The sequence below is a fragment of the Penicillium citrinum genome (genome assembly GCF_028827155.1).
Source record: "Penicillium citrinum strain IBT 23319 chromosome Unknown utg000009l:1.0-4274883.0:1.0-4276374.0, whole genome shotgun sequence".
NCBI lineage: Eukaryota > Fungi > Ascomycota > Eurotiomycetes > Eurotiales > Aspergillaceae > Penicillium > Penicillium citrinum.
Window position 1 is genome coordinate 3,091,207 of NW_026622694.1, and position 23,399 is coordinate 3,114,605.

At 47.3% G+C, this 23,399-nt stretch overlaps 12 protein-coding genes across 12 annotated transcripts; 5 read left to right on the top strand and 7 right to left on the bottom strand.

Moving 5' to 3' along the window:
- Positions 1 to 458: 458 nt before the first annotated feature.
- N7469_010630 (spliceosome assembly protein PRP11) lies at positions 459 to 1,240 on the bottom strand (the record flags this gene model as incomplete). The annotated part of the gene is made up of 2 exons (XM_056649535.1): positions 459 to 1,154; positions 1,229 to 1,240. 2 exons carry the CDS (start codon positions 1,238 to 1,240, stop codon positions 459 to 461), a joined length of 708 nt encoding a protein of 235 aa, XP_056496666.1.
- A 187-nt stretch (positions 1,241 to 1,427) lies between these two features.
- On the top strand, positions 1,428 to 3,429 carry N7469_010631 (uncharacterized protein; the record flags this gene model as incomplete). The annotated part of the gene is made up of 4 exons (XM_056649536.1): positions 1,428 to 1,596; positions 1,651 to 2,098; positions 2,164 to 2,254; positions 2,314 to 3,429. 4 exons carry the CDS (start codon positions 1,428 to 1,430, stop codon positions 3,427 to 3,429), a joined length of 1,824 nt encoding a protein of 607 aa, XP_056496667.1.
- A 608-nt stretch (positions 3,430 to 4,037) lies between these two features.
- On the bottom strand, positions 4,038 to 6,646 carry N7469_010632 (putative C6 finger domain protein; the record flags this gene model as incomplete). The annotated part of the gene is made up of 3 exons (XM_056649537.1): positions 4,038 to 4,900; positions 5,006 to 5,390; positions 5,573 to 6,646. The coding sequence occupies 3 exons, from the start codon at positions 6,644 to 6,646 to the stop codon at positions 4,038 to 4,040; spliced, it is 2,322 nt and encodes a 773-aa protein (XP_056496668.1).
- Positions 6,647 to 8,254: 1,608 nt separating this feature from the next.
- N7469_010633 (putative formin binding protein) lies at positions 8,255 to 9,200 on the bottom strand (the record flags this gene model as incomplete). Its single annotated transcript, XM_056649538.1, has 2 exons — positions 8,255 to 9,112; positions 9,177 to 9,200. The coding sequence occupies 2 exons, from the start codon at positions 9,198 to 9,200 to the stop codon at positions 8,255 to 8,257; spliced, it is 882 nt and encodes a 293-aa protein (XP_056496669.1).
- A 325-nt stretch (positions 9,201 to 9,525) lies between these two features.
- Positions 9,526 to 10,798, bottom strand: N7469_010634 (D-mandelate dehydrogenase-like dehydrogenase; the record flags this gene model as incomplete). Its single annotated transcript, XM_056649539.1, has 5 exons — positions 9,526 to 9,627; positions 9,683 to 9,922; positions 9,979 to 10,388; positions 10,468 to 10,682; positions 10,746 to 10,798. The coding sequence occupies 5 exons, from the start codon at positions 10,796 to 10,798 to the stop codon at positions 9,526 to 9,528; spliced, it is 1,020 nt and encodes a 339-aa protein (XP_056496670.1).
- An 804-nt stretch (positions 10,799 to 11,602) lies between these two features.
- N7469_010635 (putative cell cycle control protein (Cwf19)) lies at positions 11,603 to 13,775 on the bottom strand (the record flags this gene model as incomplete). The annotated part of the gene is made up of 2 exons (XM_056649540.1): positions 11,603 to 12,424; positions 12,483 to 13,775. The coding sequence occupies 2 exons, from the start codon at positions 13,773 to 13,775 to the stop codon at positions 11,603 to 11,605; spliced, it is 2,115 nt and encodes a 704-aa protein (XP_056496671.1).
- A 247-nt stretch (positions 13,776 to 14,022) lies between these two features.
- Positions 14,023 to 15,313, top strand: N7469_010636 (putative ATP binding protein; the record flags this gene model as incomplete). Its single annotated transcript, XM_056649541.1, has 2 exons — positions 14,023 to 14,065; positions 14,142 to 15,313. 2 exons carry the CDS (start codon positions 14,023 to 14,025, stop codon positions 15,311 to 15,313), a joined length of 1,215 nt encoding a protein of 404 aa, XP_056496672.1.
- A 396-nt stretch (positions 15,314 to 15,709) lies between these two features.
- Positions 15,710 to 16,391, top strand: N7469_010637 (uncharacterized protein; the record flags this gene model as incomplete). The annotated part of the gene is made up of 3 exons (XM_056649542.1): positions 15,710 to 15,715; positions 15,806 to 15,923; positions 15,979 to 16,391. 3 exons carry the CDS (start codon positions 15,710 to 15,712, stop codon positions 16,389 to 16,391), a joined length of 537 nt encoding a protein of 178 aa, XP_056496673.1.
- A 530-nt stretch (positions 16,392 to 16,921) lies between these two features.
- Positions 16,922 to 19,218, top strand: N7469_010638 (glutathione S-transferase family protein; the record flags this gene model as incomplete). Its single annotated transcript, XM_056649543.1, has 7 exons — positions 16,922 to 17,403; positions 17,453 to 17,888; positions 18,163 to 18,281; positions 18,361 to 18,538; positions 18,608 to 18,688; positions 18,742 to 19,087; positions 19,157 to 19,218. The coding sequence occupies 7 exons, from the start codon at positions 16,922 to 16,924 to the stop codon at positions 19,216 to 19,218; spliced, it is 1,704 nt and encodes a 567-aa protein (XP_056496674.1).
- Positions 19,219 to 19,327: 109 nt separating this feature from the next.
- N7469_010639 (uncharacterized protein) lies at positions 19,328 to 20,343 on the bottom strand (the record flags this gene model as incomplete). The annotated part of the gene is made up of 3 exons (XM_056649544.1): positions 19,328 to 19,991; positions 20,057 to 20,169; positions 20,284 to 20,343. 3 exons carry the CDS (start codon positions 20,341 to 20,343, stop codon positions 19,328 to 19,330), a joined length of 837 nt encoding a protein of 278 aa, XP_056496675.1.
- Positions 20,344 to 20,597: 254 nt separating this feature from the next.
- Positions 20,598 to 21,211, top strand: N7469_010640 (uncharacterized protein; the record flags this gene model as incomplete). The annotated part of the gene is made up of 4 exons (XM_056649545.1): positions 20,598 to 20,607; positions 20,752 to 20,850; positions 20,925 to 21,095; positions 21,162 to 21,211. The coding sequence occupies 4 exons, from the start codon at positions 20,598 to 20,600 to the stop codon at positions 21,209 to 21,211; spliced, it is 330 nt and encodes a 109-aa protein (XP_056496676.1).
- Positions 21,212 to 21,661: 450 nt separating this feature from the next.
- Positions 21,662 to 22,696, bottom strand: N7469_010641 (SDR family NAD(P)-dependent oxidoreductase; the record flags this gene model as incomplete). The annotated part of the gene is made up of 5 exons (XM_056649546.1): positions 21,662 to 21,851; positions 21,914 to 21,966; positions 22,034 to 22,056; positions 22,121 to 22,233; positions 22,290 to 22,696. 5 exons carry the CDS (start codon positions 22,694 to 22,696, stop codon positions 21,662 to 21,664), a joined length of 786 nt encoding a protein of 261 aa, XP_056496677.1.
- Between the last annotated feature and the right edge of the window lie 703 nt (positions 22,697 to 23,399).

The following is a 23,399-nucleotide window of genomic DNA, read 5'->3' on the forward strand; positions in this document are numbered from 1 at the left end:
TGAGAGAAGTATCATATATCCATCATTTTCACATTCAGGTCTTGATCAGCATTCAATAGTCTGGAAACCCAAAAAGATCATCTGTATTTAACTTGCACCGCCATATTCATAGATCATGTTTAAGCTGGCTTACCACTCTGTTCAAAATGGATTGTTGAAGAGATCACTATCAGTGTGAAGGTTGTATATACCGGCCATGTTCAGATAAAATATTAGTACTATTTTCAATCAAGCTTCGAGCCAAGCTAGATCCAGGAATAATTATCATAACTCAAGACCAGGACAAATTGGTATTTAGTTGCTCATGTGTCATGATGCTTCACAATTATCAACACGAATGTACCCCAAAACGCCAGTGCTCCATTACCCACCATTAACACAGATAAAAATTCAGATTTGTCAGTGAGAGCAACACGGAGATTGAAGCAAGACAAACTAAAACAAAACAGAATTGCTCCTCATGACTGCATAGGCGCCAAACCAGGTACACCGCTGAAACGCTCTTCACGTTCAGTTTTGAACATAATCTGCACCCAGAACTGCTTGCTATCCTCGTCAAACCAAGTCCAATATCTTCCCTCCCGGCGATCAATTTCCCGAGCCTGCAGCTTGAACCCGCAAGTTTGATACGGCTCGGCAGCCACAACTAAATACTGGTAGTCGTTGTTCGGGTCTTCGACCTTTTGCTCGTAGGCAGACATGAATCGTACACGCGGCACAACGCCGGGCGTGATCTCCTGATACTGCAACTGAAACAATAAACCCATTTGGCGAGTCAAAGGGTCGCGGACCTTCGTAATCTTGTATCCGGGTCGACCAATCTTGATGGTTTGCTTCTTCACCTGCACACCCATGGCACCGGGGAGGCTGGAAGGGTCTTGATTCTTGCCTTCGCGTTGTTCGCGTGCGGCTCGACGGGCGAGGTTCGTCTGGTGCTTGCGTCCCTGCGTATGGGCGAGATAAGAGCCGTCATTTTGGTGGACTGTCAAACACAGACGGCATTCAAAGCTTCCAACGTGATTTTTGAAAAAGTAAGGGTCTTTATCGAGGTCGATTGATTCCAGCGCGAGCTTGCGCAGACGCTCACGACGGTCAGCGTTTGTTGCGGACTGAGAGGCAACACCTCCGCCGCCGAATTTGGAGCCTGCTCGATTCTGCAAGAAATTAGTATCATTGATATCAAAATTAAGAACAATAAGCACAGCTATAACGGAGCGTCACAACATACCTGGTAATCCATTCTGGCGAGATGTCGTCGCTAGCGAAGAGAAGTCCAACTTGCGAAGGGCAAATCTGCGCGGATCGAGATAAAATGGGATTACATAAGCGGTTGTGGGTCTGGGCGAGGTACACCACAGTATTTGCTGTTGATAATTGACAAATCCGAAGATTATTGCGACAGACTCGAAGTTTGGATCTTCTCAGGAATGAATGGATCACTTATAGGTCAGCGTAGGTCATTCGATGGCCAGCTGTGCACCATCCGCTATGTGGGCAGTGTCCAGGGCACCGCTGGCGATTGGTTGGGCGTTGAATGGGACGACGCAACTCGGGGGAAACACGCGGGGGAACATAAAGGGATCCGTTATTTCACTTGTAAGTTTTCTACATATTCGAGATTGCGTGTGTTATAACTGACGGCTTCGACAGGCAAAAGCAAATACCCCACGGCGGGCTCTTTTGTTCGTCCCTCCAGGCCATCAGAGCCGCCGAGGAGCTTTCTAGAAGGACTGCGAGAAAAGTACGCTTCTGAATACGAGCGAGAGCATTCAAATCAATCTGTCTCAAATAATGTTCTGTCCCAAAAACCAATTGAGATCAGTGGAAAAGTAGTCGAAGAGGTTGGCTTCGACAAAATTCGCAAGCAGCTTGCAGAGCTACAAGAACTACGAATTGTCCTTCTAGATGGACTACTCATTTCTGGGGTTCTTTCTTCGTATGATCAACCGGAGGATAAGGTTCTTCAGCATGTCCAAGAAATATCCACCACTTGTCCACAAATTACGGAGTTGGATCTCAGCCGCAACTTATTGACCAGTTGGCGTGACGTGTGGCATATATGTACACAGCTTAAGAAGCTGAGGAAGCTGAAAGTGAAGTACGTTGTGCCGTTTCCGATATATAATAATAAGATGTGTACTTGGTGCTAAATTCTTTAAACAGTGGGAATCGATTTCATGCTTTGGAAGATGGCATTGTCTTCGAGGGAATCACGGAGCTCCACCTAGAGGAGACATTATTGACTTGGGAAGAGGTATGAGCAAAGTAGATCCAATACGCATATGTACAGTCAAGACTGACCAATTAATCTAGATTGTAGAAGTGGCATCACGGTTCCCAGCCCTTTCATCACTCACGGTGTCTGGCAACCAACTTACAACGATCTCTCAGTCACTGACCGGCAACCTCACAAGGCTTATATTGGAGAATAACGACATATCTTCTCTCGCCGATATCCGCCATTTAGCAAAGACCTCGACATTAGAGCATCTCTCTCTCCGAGGGAACAACATCAGTTCTATCAATGGTGATAGCGATGCTGCCACAGACCTTCGCTTCCCCCAAACCGTCAAATCCCTTGACGTCTCTCGCAACAATATTTCTTCATGGATATTCCTCAACAATCTTTCGGTCATTTTTCCAGCTCTCACAACTCTCCGTATAACTGGCAATCCTCTCTACGACCTCTCTCCACTCCCACCCTCTGTCGCAGCTGCGACATCTACAATGAGCGCCTCCAAACCAATGTCAGCCGATGAAGGCTTCATGCTCACTCTATCCCGCTTTCCAAATTCTCTTCGCACTCTGAACTTCAGTGCTATCTCTGCACAAGACCGCTCAAATGCTGAAATGTATTATCTTTCCCTGATCGGAAAAGAATTGTCTGCCACGACTTCGACAGACGAACCCAATATCATCGCCACACATCCTCGATACGCCGAGCTTTGCGATTTATACGGGGAACCAACAATTAAAAGGGCTGTCTTTTGCGACGCATCTGGGGGTCAGGCAATTCATCCAAGGTCCGTGGCTGCACGACTAGTCAAAATGGTCTTCCACTTGCAACAACCACCCGACGAATCTGTTCCCCAAACTCAAGTAAAAGAGATCCCGACATCTTTTGATACATATCAGGTTAAAGCGCTCGTTTCTCGGCTTTTTGGTCTTGAGCCTTACGGGTTCAAACTTACCTGGGAAACAGACGAGTTTGATCCTGTGGAGAATACAACCATAGGAGAAGCGGACTGGCATGAAGATAGTGATGGTGAAATGCAGACTGTTAGCCAGGCGTCTGCCTCGGCTAACACGAGTCGCTTCACACGAAGGGAAGTGGAGCTGACGGAGTCAACGAGAGATATTGGCTTCTTATTTCAAGGGGAGATGGGCGAGGTCAGGATACGAGTGGACGTTTCTTCAAGTTCTACATAATCTCCAAAAAGAGTTGATGTTTACTCAGAGTTCCACGGCCAAAATCAAATCTACTGGCATAGATTTTGAAATGCCCATTACTAAAGCTCAGATGCCTGGCAATCTTTTACGAAGACTCGGGACGTGAAGTGTAGTATTGTCATCTCTTTTCCATTCGAGTGAACCGTCAAGCATTGAGACGTGGGCTATCTAACGATGCCGTTAGGTGCCACCGGGTATGAAACTCCAACGCTAGCGAGGGAGATATGCACGAAAAAAAAATATAATCCTTCGTCAAGAAGACGAAGAAAGGGTAGAAAACGCCGAAGGACTTGCTCGCTCGTCGTCCATTTCCTCAAACCCCGATGTAAACACTGTTGCAAAAAATCACATATTCCAAAATTCTTAAAACGCCTTAGCCATGATGCTTTTTGAAAAAAAAAAAAAATTCGAGATAGGTCTGGAGCAAAGACGCGAGAGAGAAGAGAAAGGAAAGGCGAAGAAAATTACAAGAAACCCCTGTTGGTTTCCTCAGCTAGAGATAGACGTGGGACTCCGCATGAAAAGACACAGAGGGTTTGACAGGAACCAGTACATGGGAGATGCCGTCAAGAGATCAGCTCAACTGATCATTCGCGAGCTGCCCACCATGAGCGAACTGCCATACAGCAAATTCGCTTGTAGATCTGTGTGGTACCCTTGCCCTCGGCTTCTTCCTCGATGAACTTTTGGGCAACAAAAAGTTTGGTTCCCGCCTCCTTTTCGCTGGTATAGCCAACCTTGGGCAGGCTATTGGGGAAATCTGCCCATCTTTGGCCCAGGTGCCGAGCAATAGCAATAGAGTAGATGATATCTCGGTTTTCATATGTATCCAGTAGTTGACGACAGCGTCCAAGGGTGTCGTCGATTTGCTTAGCCGAGCTTGCTTCGTTATCATGAAGGGTTAAGAAATCGCCAACTTCGCTCCAGAAGTCCAACTGCCTCTGCAAGAATTGATCCGGAGGATTGGGCGGGGTGGCGGCGTCCATTCCCATCGCCCTTGATAGAGAATTTTGTTCGAGGTGATTCCAGCTCAAGAGAGCTTCAACTGCGTTCAACCGAGCTACAGTCGCCAACAAATTCCAATCCTGGCCGTATTGGCCGTTCTCTGAATTTGGGACCTGACGACATAGAACCATACTCCTCCAAATAATTGAAGCTTCAAAGCTTTCTAAGCGAGCGACAGTATTTCCGTCGCTAAGATTCCATTCATTGAAGGCGTTGATCAAGGCTGAGTAGTCGGCCATAAGCTGTGCATCGGCCATGAGAACAGGAAGTGCTTTTTCTGAATACCATCGGACCTCGAGGAGCTTGTCGATCGCAGGGGCGTAGGTTGCAAGGAAAACGGCTTGGATTTCCTCGAGACGGCCGGGAGGAAGCGACCCAATAGGGTGAGGAGGGGGAGGTGGAATACCTCGCAATGACATTAAGTCACTGGGATTTAGGTTTTTGGCTGTTGGACGAATAGAAGTTAGCTAATATTCAACGATATGGATCAAAGCGCATTGGGGTTGGGGGAGACTGGAAAAAAAAATGGACATGCAAGGTTTTAGCGCACCTTTGTATGAAGGCTCTGGAGCCTGATGGCCATTATCATTTGAGTTTTGCATATTGATTTGAGTTGGTGGGTTACCCGGTGGAAGAGAAGACTCAAGAGAAGCTCCGTGGTCAGGTTGTTCAGTCGAGGTACTTGGTGATTCAGAGTGAAGAGAAGGCGCGAAAGGCTGTGAGGACGCTGGCATATAACCAGGGGGTGCTGAAGGATATGAAGGTAACGGAGGAGCTGGAGGGCCTTGAGGATTGACTACCAGCGACGGAGGAGGGTTCGGAGCTGGTTGAATGGCTGAAGGAGTTGATGCTTGAGGCCTGAAAACCGGGTCGTAGCCTAAACACTCTCGCTTGCTCTTCACACAATTTCTGCAAACGGGATGTCCTTCGTCGCACTGTTAAATGTAAGTATATGACCTTGAAGCGATTGGCGCCGAAACGGAGAGGATGGAGGGGGGATAAGTCGTGGGTTTAACGGGAGATAAAATAAACGATGGCGGGGTCTGCGGGCACAAGCGAGCCTGCGCCCCGCGAACGCGCCGCAATGCGCCCAAAAAAGTATTAACGCATGACATACCTTAATTCTGCGCTTGCGACAAGTCAGACACCCAGTTTTTGTTCGTCGCTTGACTTCTTTCTTATGTCTCCCTCCCGAAAGTATTTTACTGGGATCTCCAGGCATTGGATATCCCATCTGGTTCGAGCTCATGCCCGGTTGCGGAACATTAGACGGATAGCCTGTCATATACTGGCCCATAGATGACATTGAGGGCATGTTGGAAGGCATCGGAGAGCCAATTGGTGCTTGTGGCACCTGCCCATGCTGTCCTTGGTTGTTGTTTGCTGGGTTTGAGTTCACCGCAGAGAATCCCCCTTGGTTATGATACATGTCGGGACTCTGCTGTTGATAGTTTTGCTGCGGTTGAGACTGAAATTGGTGCTGGGATTGGGCCTGTGATGGCTGTTGTCCATCATATTGCTGTTGGGGCACAGGGCTTTGTGAATACTGGTAAGTGCCATTGGATGGCGTTTGGTAGTGATTTGAGCCATTTGTGGAGTCTGGCTGCTGGGTTATATTGTCGTGGTGGTGGTCAAAATGACTATCGTCAAACGTATGGTGCTCGTCCATTGTGGGGATATCGGTACCAATCGCAGGCAAAGAGGCATCCAATGAAGGCAAAGTCGTGTCGATAGCTGGAAGGGACAGGTCGGGGGCAGCAGAGGAGCCCACTGATTGAAGTGCCGAATCAAAGGAAGGTAAGCCAGCCTCATCGAATGAGTTAGGACCGTCCAATCCCGGAATCGTTGTGTCCATTGCTGGAAGAGTAGATTCCACGGAATCTTTCACATTCGTAATTTCTGTAGAGGGACCGGTCTCGTCGTTCCCGTTGTTGACAGCCGTCTGCTGGTTTGTATGTGTATCCTTTTGTGCGATTTCCACTTGCGACTCGTCTACTGGAGTTGGCTGGGGGTTTGGAGTTGGAGTTGGAGTTGAGTTTGGATTTGGATTTGGAGTTGACGTAGACGCTGTATCTCCTTCAAGCGGTTGACTGGTCTGAGGGACAGGTTCGTTGGGGTTTGCAGCCGGCGCATTCGATTCCGTTGACATATTGGCTGGGTCCCCAGGGCTTGTCTCCGTCGGTTCTGCCATGTTTAACTGGAATGTGTGGGTTGTATCTCAGGTTCTCAAAATGGGCGCAAAATGATATAATTAAAGTCCCGCTCGAGACAGGCCAAGTTTCGAGGTCAAAGAGCGAGTTTTCTGCTGCTGAGAAAAGGCAGCACACCAGGTCGGTTGGGATGAGACGTAAGAATCATTTATCTGCGGTAGTCTTCCAAAAATTAACGTTAGCAAGATTCTCTTTTTAAATCTCTCGCAGCGGCCAAGCGTGGTTATTGTCAAAGTGAAAAGCATCAAGGAGCGCCGCAATCATATGGTATAATAGCAGAGCAATGGCCGAAGGAGTTTTCGGATTCTCGCAAAGACCAATCCTCGAGAGTGAAGCATCCATCGGTGGGTTGCGATATGCCAAATCCTTAGTCCGCCGATACGACGGCCACCTAGCACCCAAAGCCCCGAACCTCCAACGCTCCCGGTGAAAATTTGACAGACAGTAGCTAGATACCTTGAGAGAAGTATCTTCTCCCTCCCTCTTCATCTGGCCTGCCGTCCGAGTTTTGCCCGTCGCATTCCTCATGCTGAGACCCCAACGGCGTCGCCCCGCTCACACTTCACTTCCGATCGGGGAACCAGTATCGGGAAGACTATGAGATGAGGGGCAGGAAGACACCAGTTATAGGTCAAAGACAATTGTGAAGGCTGCCAAGAAGAGAGTCCGAGACAACTGGGCGCGGTTGGAAAAGGTTGCGCTCCGCGAAACAAGATGGGGTTTGCTGGGCTGGAGAACGCGTGATTGGTGTCAGATTGAGGCTACTCACCGTTGAATAGGCCCTCTAGAAGGGGAGATGATAAGAGAAGGGGGAAGTGTTGCTGGAAACTTGGTGAGTCCGTGGCTGGCAGGGTCGAAAAGAGATGCGCGAAGTTGGAGCGAACTAAAGGAGCTTTCCTTTCCGGCGATCCAAAAAGACTCCGCTTCGACGCCGAAAAAAAAATTGTAGTGGCAAGTCTATAATGTACACTGCACCAGGATGTCGAGATGCAGACACATTAATTTCTATATATATTTTTTTACTTATTATCTTTCTTATTTTGTATTTACCTTTGAATCAGAGAAATTTATTACAATTATTGTCAGTTTTCATTGGGCTATTTGCCTTGTGCCAGTTTAGTTTTCTTCAGCCCAGCTGATTGGCTCCTTGATAGTCTACAGTACTGTATGTGACATGCAACCATCGACAGATCTAGAGATATCCCTTCAGATGAAACCGGTTTGATTTCGGTTGTACCTCCATTCAAACTGAATGAGACATTTACAAGTTAATTGATTTGATAAAGAGTATTAATGGGTTTGGGGAGTTTGGTACTAAGAGGATCGATGGAACAACCTGAGGTATATCAGAGTCTCTAGAAACCCTCATTAGGCCAAAATTCCTATACGCCAAGCGCACGGATATTTTGCTCAAGACCACAGCTCTGCTGAGGGTGCTTGTGAGGGTCTAGATGATGTACAGCCTGTGTTGGAGGCGTCGGAGTACCATCTTAGTACTGCAAATAGACTCATTTTGAGAGAGGTCGCTCGCGAAAGCTGCGCAAATAAGACCCAGCATCCTAATTTTTGACGATTCAAGCTGTCAAACACTATTTTCTCATGGCCTTTGGCTTGCGTTTCTTGAAAACGAAACCAGTGGACTCTTCACCTGCTGGCTTTTCTTCTTTTGAAGGCTCTGAATCGACCCCGGTCGCTTCAGCTTTGGCATCTGGTGACTTGTCAGTCTCCGGAACCGCCGATTTAGATGCCTCATCCTCATTTTCTGCCCGTGGAACAGAGTCCTGCTTTTGTTCCTTGGAGGCTGCTTCGGTGGGCGTCTTCTTATTCTTCTTAAACTCCTTGCTAGAAGACAACAACGCATCCAAGTCATCGTCTTCTTCATCTTGTTGTCCGGGGTACGTCCTTAACTTCGAGCCCCAGCCTTGACTTGTTGTTTTCCCTGGGGCATCTCCTTCAATCCCCTCTCCTTCCTCATATTCGTCCCCTTCATGCTTGCGTTTGCGGACTCCAACAGACTTGGCCGCTCCCTCTTGATCATCCGTAGCGAATTTTGTCTCGGAGAGTGTCTGCCACTCACCAGCCAAGGACATGTCCGCACGATATTCTTGAGGAATTGCAACGCCCATTTCGGCTAATTGTGCCATCTGTTTTTTGCGGTCTTCCAGGCTAACTGACTTTTCACTAGTCTTTGGCGCTGGCGCGGCTGTAGGCGTTGAAGCCGCGGGGGCGTTCTTGAACGTAGAGGATCCGCCACCTACAGCTTGTCGCAATCTTTCAACTTCACTCTTCGCTCGTTGTGAATCTCTTTGTTGGATCTCATTGTTTTTGTGGATATCTCGAAGGAACCGCTTTAAGCTGCCTTGGTGTTTTGGACTAGCCTCATGTTGGGTCTTTTCGAAGGGTGTGTCACGAATGAAGATCTTGCACTGCTTGCACCAGTGACGGGGCTAAAGGGACGAGGGCTCGTTAGCATATCACTTCAAACCGATTCAAAAAGGGAAGAAAACCCACCGCTGATTTCCAGTATTCAGCCATGGTGAACTTGGTGTGAGTGGTAGTTATTGTTGGCGCAAAGCAAACCTCCGATGACAAGCCGAGCTGGGGACGCGATAAGATCAAACTGGGCTAGTCCCAATGTGGTAGTAAGTGCATGTACTACTGCCAACGTCATCCTATCGGCAATTTGATTTAGTTCTGTTCTGTTTTTGGTTTTATTTCAGTGCCCTTTTTTATTAATCATTTAGGTTACAAAAAGAGGAGACAAATGTTAGATTAATCATTGCAGTTTAATTCTATAGCTCATTCAGTGTTTCCACATACAGATCATTAGTATAGCGTCTGAACCATCAATAGTTGAACCTCACTTCAGGTTATCCTGTTCAGGGACAGGGCTCTTGAGCTTTCCAGTCTTAATTCCAAGGCGAATATTATCGATCGTCCATTGTTCCATAGCAGTCAAGGTCTGGGATGTAATTAGCATTCCACTGTCAACATCATGCGAGTTATGTATAACGTACCTCCACAGTGTACGTTCCCATATGAGGCACAAGCATCACGTTTGGATTTCTAAGAAGACCTGGATGGACCTTTGGCTCTTCCTCAAAGACATCTAATCCAGCTGAGAGTACTTTACCGCTGTCGAGAGCTTCGACAAGGGCCGCTTCATCCATGACAGCGCCGCGAGCAGAATTCACAACAACAATCCCATCTTTCATCTTGGCAAATTCGGGCTTGCCAATGATATGACGGGTGTTTTTCTTTGAAATGTAAGTTCAAATACTTCAAGAGCTTAGCCAAAAAAGTTCAGACTTACATTCAAGGGCAGGTTTAAGCTCAGCACGTCACTGGTCGACAACAATTCATCGAAAGTCACATAGTGAGCTCCTCCAGAGAGTTCCTCACTTAGCTGACGACGGTTGTGGTATATAACTTTCATTCCAAACGCTTCTGCTTTCTTTTTCAAATTTCTTCCAATGCCTCCCATGCCCAAGATACCTAATACCTTACCCTGAGGATCATGGCCAAGGGCCGGAGCGGGCTTACCACGCCACTTGCCTTCACGCAACGCCTGCATACTAGTATTGAAGTTTCGCAGCGCTCCGATAATCAAGAACATAGTCACGTCGGCAGTGGCATCGTCAACTGCAGTGGGGACATTGGAGATGCGGAGTGGAGGGTTACGAGCACTGCATGCGTGAACATCAATTTGGTCGTAACCAGCTCCTACAGATATCACCATCCGTATCAGCATATTTGAGTTGCCGTATGGTATTACTTTCTGAGTATAGTGGAACACACTAACCACAGTGTGCAAGATACTTTAAGGAGCTTGGCAGTGCACTAACAAGCTCTTCATCAATCAAACCGGTGATATCGACAGACGTGAAGGTTCGATAGGCCGCTACAACCCCGTCAAGCTTGCCATCATGACACTCTTGAATGAACTCTGTCCGGTTCTTGGCGGTGGGCTCAACCAGCTCGCCCAATTCACTCAGTGCGTCCCATGACTTTTTCGCGCTATCAAGATATCAAATTAGCAATAGTCCATCAGCGAACAGAATCTGCTTTTTCAATACGCACTGGTCAATTTTTCCCAAGAGAAGAATCTTGGGCTTGGCTCCATTAGACCCCATATTGATCAAGTGATGGGAAATATGCCTGGGTAGTGTAGGGTTAGCTAGCTTAAACCCCAAGTTCTGATGGGATTCATTCGCCTCTGCCTCGGGAAATTCTTTCAAAGAAGTCCCCATTACTGGTATCCTTCAACTTGAAGTGGCGTATTGAATAGCAATGTGCTACTAAATTCCAATCGAAGAATTCACTAGTACTGGCACGCAAAACTTACCGATAACGATTATGAGGAGTGCTAGATCGGATAGGTCCGACAGTAAAGGGCTTCGAGAGGTAAGATGCCGGGCAAGTCTGCCTGTTGAGTATTATATGGTTTCGTTGCAGCCTGAACCTAGCAATGGCAGGGATTCGGAGTAGAAAAGGAGGAATTGGAGCCATACGAGTAGGAGTCATAACATCGGCCGAGAAATAATGGAAATGCCCCACGCAACGTTTATCTCGGAAAGTTCCCCGCGTGCAATCGATTTCCACTGCTTCGGAGCAGTGCGCGCGAATAGAATGCGCTGGAAAAGATAATCGGGTGAACTTAACTAAATGATAACCAAAAAGGTAGGTAAGAGATATAATCTGGTACTTTTTATGACTAATTGACTTCGGTAAATGGATTTGTCTATGCGGAGATATGGTGGAAGACACGCAGGTAGGTGATTCCGAATTGCATACATGCATAGTATACTACCATGGGGCAGTCAATCAAATACTACTGGTACGATTCTACTATTGTCAATCATAGTCACAGATCATGGAACACCGCAAGCCAGGCTTGATCCCCGTTATATTTATACAAGACAAGAAATGATAATCGCTTATTCTTCGACCAGAATGCGAGTCCAGTCAAACTTTCTCCAGTGTTTTCTGAACCCATCCACTCTGCGGTCACTGCCTCGTTGCCAGCGGCCTTGTCGCTTGATAACATCTGGAGGAACGTCGAGCATGCCTCCAATAACCTCTCGAGCAAACAGATCTCCACGAGGCCAACGGTTTTCATCCTCAACAACATGGCCGAGGCCACCATCGATTTCGAACCAAACATGGAAATAAGGCATCTCCTTCACAAGAGTCCGCCGGAAAGCAGACCTTCCTAAGCCTTGCTTGGACTTTGCCAGGGTATCGATCAGTTTTCGGTGCTGAGACCATTCTGACTCCGCACTAAGGATAGCCTCTTTAAAGAACGCAGGCGAAGTTTCACCAAGACTGAATGGTAGAGGAACCGCCTCCATGGATGCGTGTCGCTTTCGCTGAGGGTGAGCAGCGTTCTCGTAGAAAATGACATCCCGACCTTGGTCGTGGTACATGCGTGTCAAGCTCTTCATAAAATTGCGAATCTCCTCCCATTCATCATCGTCACATTCCATTAAATTTGTTCGGTGCTGGATCGGAACAATAGTAGCACTACCTTCGCTGATTTCAGGCTCGGTGGGAAGTGTAAGGAAAACCCTAGTCGCAAGAGAAACAACGGGTGCAATGGGTGGCGTATTTGTGTCTTCATGGTGACAGAGAGCACAGTTATCCAGGATTCGGTTCATCTTGCGGAAATCGTTGATTGTTGCATTCTTGAGATCGATCTCTGACTTGTGTACCCTCTTTGCAAGCTTGGAAGCATTGTCGTCCATATATTCCAAATCGTTCTAAAAAATGATTAGAGGATTGTAATCCTTCGAAAAGAAGAAATTTGAATAAACATACCACAAACTTAGAGTCACGCGTAATACGATCCGCCAAACGTGAGCCTTCACCTCCTGCTTGACCTCGAGTCTTGCGTTCTTCCCGAACCATATCCTCAATAGTCATATCCTCGTTGGCCTCCACTAGTCCCCGTTCACGACCGCGCTTGGTATCGACTGCCTTTACTTCGTTTCTGGCTCCAGCCAACATGCGATTCTCCTTGACACCAAGTACGACAACGTCTGATTCCTTGCGATTTGCCATGGCAGCTGCAGCCGTGTTGTATTGTTCTTCGAGCTCGGCTGCATCTGGGGCTCTCTTCAGTTTTGCTTTCATCATTTGCGCTTTCAGACGATTCAATGCCGTGAGATCAAGTGGCTGAGTAGTGTTGGATGGAGGCTCAGTTTCCATTCGCTGGCCTTGAACCTCTGTCTTGAGTTCATCTCCTGAGCTACGCATATGCTTAGTTGCTCCGCTGCGCTGCTTGTTCTGAAGTTTTCGCTCTTGGAATAATTCTCCGCTGGGCTTTTCTTTGCCAACATAAGAGTCGCCGTACATCTTGCGGCGATCTATTTCGGTTTCCTCTTCCCTGGCATCGTCAAATGAACGCAGATCGCCAAAACGTTCCACTGCGACATCCTCCACAGCTCTGCCGCTATCTTCAGCTTCTCTATAGACACCCTTAAGCTTCGTCATTCTCCATTGGGAACCTGAATCGCCGAATGTGTAATCAACTTCATGTTGAGCTGGCTCCTCTTCAATATCCTCGAGCGCTTTACCTTCTTTGAGATCACGCAGATGGTCATTGAGCTCTTTGTCATGAATTTTTAGCTCATAATCCGCAGCAAGCATTTTAGGCTTCGGAGATTCTTCTGATCGTTTCGGATCCGGTCGGTGAACATAATCGATATCAAGAGCCGAGGGTGCCTCCATCCATGAGTCTCGCTTCAGCTGAGGACGCTCGTCTTGCGCAATAGCGGAATCTGCAGATGGCTCGTCGTCATCCCTGCTAGACTCCTTATGTCGACGTTTGTGGTTGCGCTCGTAATCACGATCATCCCCGCGATCATTTGAGTGACGTGAGCGCTTGCTCCGGTGGCCATCTTCATCCCGTCGACGAGACTCACGGTCACGGGATCTGGATGAATGCCGTCGGTGGTGGTGGCTGGACCGATGGTGATGTCTCGAGCGCTCTTTGCTGCGATCGCGGTCACGATCGCGATGATCACGATGATGGCGCCGCTCTCTATCACTCCTCTCCCGACGTTTATCCTGGTCCTCCGCCAGGGACTTTTCGAAATCTTCCAGCGTCATTGTGATTGCTGATGTCGGCAAAGAGATAAGCGCAAAAAGAAGGTAGCTCAGGTCGAATGACGTTTGGCGCGCCGGGCGGTGCGCGCAGATCTTCGGGTTCCCCGCGACCAAAGAATTTCAAGAAAAAAAAAGTTCACCCACTTCAGTCCTTTTGCAACCCCAGCCTACCAAGCTCTCTTCCACGACTTCTCTCAACTTTATCTAAATATTGGTCTCCAAATATCTAAACCACCAATCTTGCTCCATCATGGCATCTCCGGCAGTATCTGTCGTCTGCGTGGGCATGGCAGGTAAGGCAATCGACTTGCCCCTCAAGCTAGTACTTGGAGAGAACCCCGTAGTTGACCATACAATTTATTTATGTAGGCTCCGGAAAAACAACTTTCATGCAGAGAATCAACTCCCATTTACATTCTAAGAAGACGGCCCCCTACGTTCTCAACCTGGACCCCGCCGTGCATTCAGTGCCCTTCGACAGCAACATTGATATCCGAGACTCGATCAACTACAAGGAGGTCATGAAGCAATACAATCTTGGTCCAAATGGAGGAATCTTGACCTCGTTGAACCTCTTCGCGACCAAGGTCGACCAGATCATTTCACTGCTAGAGAAACGCACCGCACCCAACCCCGAGAATCCCGCTGCCAAGCCCATCGAACACATACTTGTCGATACTCCGGGTCAAATTGAAGTATTCGTGTGGAGTGCATCAGGAAGCATCTTATTGGAAACCCTCGCCTCATCTTTCCCAACTGTAATCGCATATATCATTGATACCCCACGGGCTAGTTCGACCAGCACCTTCATGAGCAACATGTTGTACGCCTGCAGTATCCTTTACAAAACCAAGCTTCCAATGATCTTGGTCTTCAACAAGACCGATGTTAAGGACGCTGAATTTGCCAAGGAGTGGATGACCGACTTTGACAAGTTCCAAGAGGCTCTACGACAAGAAGAGGAATCCGGCGCCTTTGGAACTGAGGGTGGTGTTGGTGGATTTGGAGCAGGTAGCGGATATATGGGCTCGCTTTTGAACAGTATGAGTTTAATGCTGGAAGAGTTCTACCGACATCTCAGTGTTGTCGGTGTGAGCTCCATGACAGGCGACGGTGTTGACGAGTTCTTCGAGGCTGTCGAATCCAAGCGCCAAGAGTTTGAACGTGACTATAAACCAGAACTCGAGCGCAAGAAAAAGGAACGCGAAGAAAGCAAGGCTAACCAGCGCGATATCGAATTGGGCAAGTTGATGAAAGACATGAATGTCAACAGTTCGGGGCGCAGGGAACGCAAGGGCCCCGAGACCGGACCGGAGACGGTCAGCGAAGCCGAGGACGAGGAGGAGGACGAGCTGATCAAGCGTGGGCTCGCGTATGGTGAAGATGATAGCGATGAAGATTACGCTGAGCCTGCTGCCGGTGATGACAATGGTCTCTCGCAGCGTTACCAAGAAGCTCTTTCGAACAGTCAGGGAGGAGCCTCCGACCAAGACAACAGCTTCACCCGATATCTTCGGGCCAGCAGTATGAATCAACAATGATTGTGTTCTAAAATTGGGAGTTGCAGTATTGGCTTCGGAGTTGGTGGTTTGCATGCATAAAATTCATCATTTTGTCCGGTCTTTCTTTTTTGGGTACATATGAATTCAAGTTACAGGTCCAGCTACGCAACTAGAAAATATTGTGAATGACTTCTAAATCTATCCATTCAAGGTTGAATATAAACAGCAATCAATCTATAAATTAAATATGGACACCTCAGGAAGGCAAAAGGCAATAGTTCCGCCGTGCTGCAAATCAGGCAAATTCGAATGACGTCACTTGCATTATAAGTGACTTGCTGGTGCTCTTCATAGCTACAACCCCCCGCCTTACGCCGATATCAACATTTCTTTGAGTCCAGTCAGCTATCCGATTTCATTATTTATTCATTAACTATGGATGTAAGTTAACTCCGGTTCTGGCATAAAAGCGTCCAAGGGTCGATCTAATGCCATTTACGTCGAGGATAATCATTGACACGAAACCCATAGGTCTTTCACGCCTACACTTATTCAACGGCCGCATGGCTCTCATTGCAGGGACTGCCTTTGATTGCCGGTCCTAAAATGATTGCGGCCATTTTACTAGACGAAACCAGACCTGCATCTTGTACAGTCCCTTTCAGGAAACTCCATTGCTAGTGGCCGTACTAACTGTGTGCAAGCTATCGAAGTCTACTTTGCTCGCTGCCTTGGCATGAGCCTTTTGACTATCGCAATGTTAACTGTGATGTTGACTGGCTCCATTCCGCTGACTGCCAGCATTTCCGAGCCCGTATCAACGGAGGAATCGGATCCAAAGTCGCCGTATGCTTTGCCAACGCTAATGGTCACGACAGCTCTCCATTCTTCGTCTGCGTTTTATGCATACACGTGGTATGTCACTGGTGGTCAAAGCGCATTTGCGTTTTCGGTTCTGGGAAATTCTGTCCTGGCGTTTATCGGTCTGTGGTGCATTCTCTTTGCTAGCAGCAATGGTAAGATTAGTCGCAGAACTGGAGCAGATAAGAGAACAGCTGGCTTCCCTTTTGCAAATTCTGAGGCAGCAAAGAAGCATGCGGGAAAGAAAGGCATTTGAAGAGGCTGGTAATTGCGAACAGTCGGTTTTTGTTTATTGCAAGATAGCAAGATCATTTTGCAGTAGGCGAATCTACAGAACTATATTCTTTTTCCTTTCATTTTCAGACTTAGTATTGTTCCTTTATACATGCCTACTAGGTAGACTCAGATGACTCAGACTCATTTGTGATGTTATACGGGTGCTGGCAGACATTTGTCTAGATACTAGCTGGGTGGCCGTACTATAGCGCGGTGAAGCTCCAATCATACAAACTACAGTATTGATCTAGCCAAGGAGACTAATTCCTCCAGATAGGACAAAATTAACTAGAAACATATGACTACTGTAATGGGACAAGAAGGATCCGCCATAGATATGTCCAGATTTAATTTTAATTTCACTAAAGGTTGAGTTCACGACTCAACTGCTACAGGATACAGAGGTCGTGTTTTACTCCTCTCGGGTGAGCAGCCACGCCGCTTCAACCGCCCTCTCTTTCTTTCTCCGCATCCCCAAAAGCAGCGTCCAGTTTCCCCCACACACGCTCCATGGATACCAACCTGCAGCCAGCATCCTCTGCTCGGCCCTTGGCGCCAACGATCGGCATCGTCGAGGAATCTCCAAATTTAGCTGGACAGCTAGGCCCTTTTCACCCTCGCTCCGAGCATTTTGCATCTTTCCGCAATATCGAGCCCCAAGTTGCTGCGCAGCCTCATCTGCATAACACAGCTCAAACACAAGATGCGGTAGGTTTAGAGGGTAGTACGCATAATAATTCAAATGATAGGATCGCGCTTTTACGCCCGACGGGTCCGTCTTTCCAGCAGCCCAGCTATGAAGGATTGGTCCAAGGCCCAATTGCTGGGAGTTTCGCCGGTCAACTGCAGGGAATGAAATTGATTCCTGATCCGCCTAATTTGGAGTATTGGAGAGATCGATTATTTCATGTTGATGAAATGATCACGTTAAGTGAGGATGAGTACGTCGGCATTCGTGAATTACCTGTTTTTCCAGTTACTCCCATTGATGTGTATGACAGTACTCCAATATTTTCTAACAATTTGGTCGCGGTCTAACAGATTCCAAACGTATTTCCCACATGTGGACAATGTTTATTCTCATCGCTCAACTCAACGATATAAACGCAGGCCATTTGTGTCTCATTACTGGGATTGTCGGCTCAAAGGACGTCCTCCAGGAACCCCAAAGTCTAATGACCCGAACAAGAAGAAGCGCAAACGTACAGCCCGGGAACGAGATCTTTGTGATGTTAAAATCAAAATTACAGAACACTTACCCACTGCCTCAGAGCCTGATAGAACAGGCGGGTTTGAAAGTTTGCCTGCAGACCTTATGCCAGGAAGACATACATTATTTCCCGTTCAAGGGGACCAGTCTTTCGGCGTCATGAATCCAACACCTAATATCGCAGCTGTTTCATCTGAGACAGGTGGAAGGAGATACTATACCATACAACGGGTAAATGGCAACGGAGCGAATGGGAAAAATGATGGTGTAAGTGGGGGGGCATCGGCATACACTTGAAGAAAGCGATCGTGTCAAAAAGAACAGTGTCGAGCGGCATATCTTGAAGGTGAAGGGAAAGAAAAAAGATATGGTACGTCTTGTTCTTCGACTCCATGCATCCGACGTGACGGTCTAGGCTTGGCATCTCTCGGCTACGTCACTGCCAGCATAGATCACTAAACTAGTTGGCGTGTTGCATGTTCCTCCTCCCCCTGCATCAATCGTAATTATTTCAAAATTCTGATCCTCATCTTATTTGCAGCAACAAAACATGTCTGCGCAACAAAAGTCATACCATACCAAGGCCACAGGTCCGGCCGCGGCAACGGCATTGAACCATTCGGCTGAGACAAACCTCAAGCTATATGGGAGTTGCTTTTGGTAAGCGGGCCAATACCCCGATCTGTTGTCATTTTTGCTTGTATGTGCCGCTAACTACCTCATCATTGTCCTATTGAAGCCCTTTCGTTCAGCGTGTATGGATTTCGTTGGAATTGAAAGGCATCCCATACCAGTACATTGAAATCAACCCATACGAAAAGCCAAAGGCCTTGTTAGATATTAATCCGCGAGGACTGGTCCCAGCATTGCAACATGATAACTGGGGCTGCTATGAGAGCAGCGTACTGATGGAATATGTATGGGGTTCTTGCGACCAAAATATACAATCATTTCACTTCCGTGTTATGCTAATTTATTCGCTATAGCTTGAGGACTTGGACTTCGGAGCAAGACTGTTCCCCACAGACCCGAAACAACGTGCCCATTGCCGGTTATGGGCAGACCACGTCAGTTCTTCTTTTGTGCTTTGAATGCAGAATTACTTGCTGATTATCAATAGATCAATCGAAATATAATACCAAACTTCTATAGGGTCCTACAAGAACAGGAGCAACAGAAACAGATTGCAAATGTTCAAGAACTTCGTGATGCTTTCAACCTGCTAACCACAGCAGCGCATCTATCTGGGCCCTATTTCATGGGTTCTCAGATATCCTTTGTGGACATCCAAGTTGCGCCATGGATCCTTCGACTGCGGCGAGTATTGAAACCCTATCGGGGTTGGCCAGATCCCGAAGAGGGGAGCAGGTGGGCTTCTTGGGTGGCTGCCATCGAGTCCAATGAGCACGTTCGCGCAACTACCAGCACAGATGAGCTGTACCTCGACAGTTATGAACGCTATGCCGGTGAGTATACCAGAATGCATTCCTGCACCAATCGGTGTGTATGCTAACTCTTGCGTTTTTCGATGGTAGAGAACCGCCCGAATACGTCTCAGGTCGCAAATGCGATCAATTCTGGACGTGACCTCCCATAAATATAGCTGAAGTAGGATGATCATTAGAGGAGGCCAGTTGGAGAGGCCGGAGCCTCGGCGCCATTGCATTTTGAGGCGGGCGCGGGAATAAAACGTAGCCGTTTGTACATTAACTTGCTCGTGCGCCTCTGTTTCCGAATCCAAATCCGCCTCTCCCACTTCCATCCGGACCTCGTGGGATGCGAATTGGTTGCTGGGGAGCGCATTGCTTGTCTTGGGTGTTTTGATTTCCTGATTGACGATCACGGCGTTGTTGAGACGATCCATTCATCTTCCCTGGACTAGAAGGATCGTAGAGATGTCTCGACTTATTTGAGGCCGTAGATGAGTCTCTCTTTTCGCGATGTTCTCGTCCACTTCCTCCCCCATTTCGGCTTTTGCCCTTGCCTCGGCCTTCACCGGTCTGGGATTGGCGAGGAGGCGTTGTACTTCCCGGTGAAGAATTGCCTGAGGTGGTTGCGGACGGGCTGCCAAAGAGCCTCTCGCGCACCTCTTCGTATTTTCTTTGCTTCTCTTCGCGATTCTTCAGCGCAATCGCTTGACGCTCCTCTGGGGTTGGTTCGTGGCGCTTGTTTGTTTCTTCCTCCGAGTCCTCGTCATCTAACCCAAGCTGACCGAGTCCCGCTGATGTACCTTCAACGCCACCTATTGTGGGTGACTGTCGGGTAGCTATTTGGGGTCTTCGGCTCAGTAGAGTCACTGCAGGTTTGAAGTCCTGCTTGAGTGGTACTTCAGAACGGGCCTCAACGAAGTGAAATGTCTGTGGGGTTTCGCTGTAATCCAATAGCGGTGTCAGTGCGAATAATTCTTTCAATTCAAAGAAAATTTCAAGACTCACGCCTCTGCCCATAACTGCCTGTTAAATTCAGCTTGTTCCGCCCTTCGTTGAGCCTTGGTAACTTTGGATGAGACTTTTTTCCCAGACGGCGGGGTAGGCTGAATGGCTAGTTTCTGCAAAATTGCAAAAAGTCAGCGAGCCATTCGTTGCATATACAGTACATTGGAGCCTCTCGGCTTGAGGAATGCCCGTCACATTATAGAAGAGATTGAGAATGCAACACATACGTCTGCTTGAGACTCCCAGTCCTCCTCCCATGCATCGGGCGCTTCCGGTTTTGAGTTCATCGCCCAAGACAATAAAGTAAATGAATATTAGGGCACAAATTGAAGAAGAACAATTTGAAGAGATTCAAGATGTGAGCGAAATCTTGGAATAAACCCAAGCAGTCTATACAGAATGACAGGTGAGAAGTGTGAGAAAATTCGCCGTTCAATGCCCAAAGAGACGGCCACCGCCTGCTCCGCCGTAATCTCCGCTCCGCCTTGCTTTCATCACTTCGATCTACACAACTTCTCTACCCGCGGTGGTATCTGTCAACATGGCTTACGGTAAGTTTGCTCCCATGGCGCTATTCCTATCTATACAATTCATCCAGAACTCGTATCGATTCTGAAGCTCTGAATATCCTCACCTTCCACCCCACGCGGACCTTAACCTTATCGCTTCATCCCCCCCACTAAGTAACTGAACAGACTCCAAAGACCCCGACGGCGACTCTGAGATGGCTTCTTCCGTTGACTCGGTTCACACCGACTTCGATGGTATTGGTAATGGTGCACGCACCCCGACACGTCAGTCCCATGCATCAGCTACCGCCACAGCTGCCGCCGCGTCGGAACTCTCACCCCGGGCTCCCAACCACAAGCAATCCCAGATCTCAATACAGTTGGCGATTTTGGAATTCTGGGAGATGGCGTCTCTTCACAACCTATTGCTCAAGGCTCAGATGCGTCTATAGCGTCGTGGAAAAGCAAGCGCGCTCAAGAAGAGTATCAGCGGGCTATGGAGAATGTAATCGACCAGGACTTCAATTTGAGTATGTTTGATTAACGCTGGCCTTTACAACTATGAAACCTCCGTCTGCTAATAATTTATTTTCTAGATGAATTCGGGGATCCATTTGATGAGCGCGATTTAGAGCAGAAGCAATGATAGCCCAGTCAAGGAACGGCCTCCGCAATCTCTCATCTACATCTGCGGTGCTGTATGATATTAAATGATTCACGAGAAACGAATTTATCTGCACCATTTCATCCACTGGCTGCCTTTGAGATAGTTTTGAAGAAGGCAATGGTGATAGCGCTTTTCTAACATCAGGCATTCACATTGTGAAAAGCATTACTTTTCTTTGATGGGATAGGGTGCTCAATAAGTCTCTGCACTACGACTAGCTTTCGTCACTAGTGAATTAGTCTTTCGCCACTCTGATCGAAAAATCCTGTATAGAATGGGCGAGGTGGTGCAAAATACGATGTTGACTATATCTAGAACAGGCTGGTATAGACCTCAGGAGATACCAACGTCGATCCAGCGTATATCCTGATTCCGACCTACTCGCTTAAGCTCGGTGTCAACATAGATAACTTCAAGTCCATAATCTAGTTATACTGAATAACCACCATCAACGGTCATTCCTGTGCCATACATGAAACTGCTTAGGGGCGATGCTAGAAACGCAATAGAATCGGCAATCTCCTCGACCGTGCCGGCTCTACCAACTGGGGTTCTCTCAAATTCGTTATCCATGCTCCCAGAGTGGATTGATCCAGCAATGAGAGGAGTAACGATGTAACTATCAATAATTAATGGTTATCAGTAAGCTTCATTAAGATTTGTGAGCAGGTAGGATCATACCCGGGGCAAATGGCATTGATCCGTATCCCTTTTTTTGCATATATTTTCGCATCCTGTCTTTCTCGTCAGTATGAATCATAATGCATTTTGAAATGACGTCTATTATCAATAGTTTCATACCGTCTTCGTCAGCCCCATTACGCCTACAAGCGTGATTCCAATCAGTACTGCCCATGTAGGTAATTCTGGAGGATTGTGCTGACTGACCATGTTTTGAAGCCGTGTATGGAGCAATGGCCATGCTTCCTGGTGGAGCTATGAGGCCATACATAGAGGCTATATTGATTATGGCTCCACGTCCTTCATGATCGCCGCGACGTCTACCCATGAGTTAGCAAACGGGATATACCGATGGAGGTCAAACCAGAGGCAGTACTCCTGATTCAGCATCTGTCTTAAAAGATGTTTTTGACAGATCCAAACTCCAGTCAAGTTGACATCAATGACTTTTTGCCAGTCTTTCAATGTCATTTCATGTGTCATTTCCGGACTGGGGGCTATCCCTGCACAGTTGACTCCATAATCGATTCGGTTGAAAAGCTTAGACGCTTGACTCACGGCTCGCTGGATAGATGTCTCGTTGGAAACATCGGCTGGTATGATTTCCATCTCTGTATGAGGTGACTCTTTCTGGATTTGCTGGCACGTTTCTTGGAGGCCATCGTGTCTCTGGTCAAGGAGTGCCAGTCTATTGACACCATATCGTGCAAATGCGAGAGCTACACCTCTTCCAATCCCAGATCCGGCACCAGTAATAAATGCGGAACCGTTGAGTCTTAGCATGTCGATTTCCTGAGAATTTATATCACTGAAAATAGTAGTTTGATCGATATAATATCACAGACTCCTCCGAAATGGCATCCGTGAAATGTCATATAGACTCGCGAAGGTTCTACTTAGATAGAAACGCTAGAAACATACATATATATATATGTAGATGAATACATTATTCCCTCGGTAGTCAAAGCGGGGGTTGATATACGACCTTCCTCGGCTGTTCCTGTTTGCAAAGTGAACCTCACTTTTGTCACCAGTTAGTGAGCTTTGAGGCAAGGTTGTATCAGAGACGGACATGTGTTAGGCTCGACCTTAGAAGTTACCAGGATCAATAGATCATCTGGTGATGCACGACTCGTCTATCCCCGCAAAATGCGGGGATACCGTTAATACAACAGTAATTGCACATGTCGTTTACTATAACATACCTAGATACACTGGTACCAGTATCTAAGTAAAACTATATTCCCATCTCCTAGTGTCATAGTAGGGAAAACTAGACTAATTTTATTGACAGTTGAAAAGGAAAATAATAAACAGAGCATGGTGTATCATGCACTTGATGACTCTTGATATTCACCTTCTGGATTTTCTACGGTGGTATACACAAAACCAAGCTCGACCCTGAGGAATCTTCATTCGATTTACTATCAGTTATAGTCTTCCGTGTACATAGTAGAAACTAAATCAGTTCATAGAAATGAGTGTG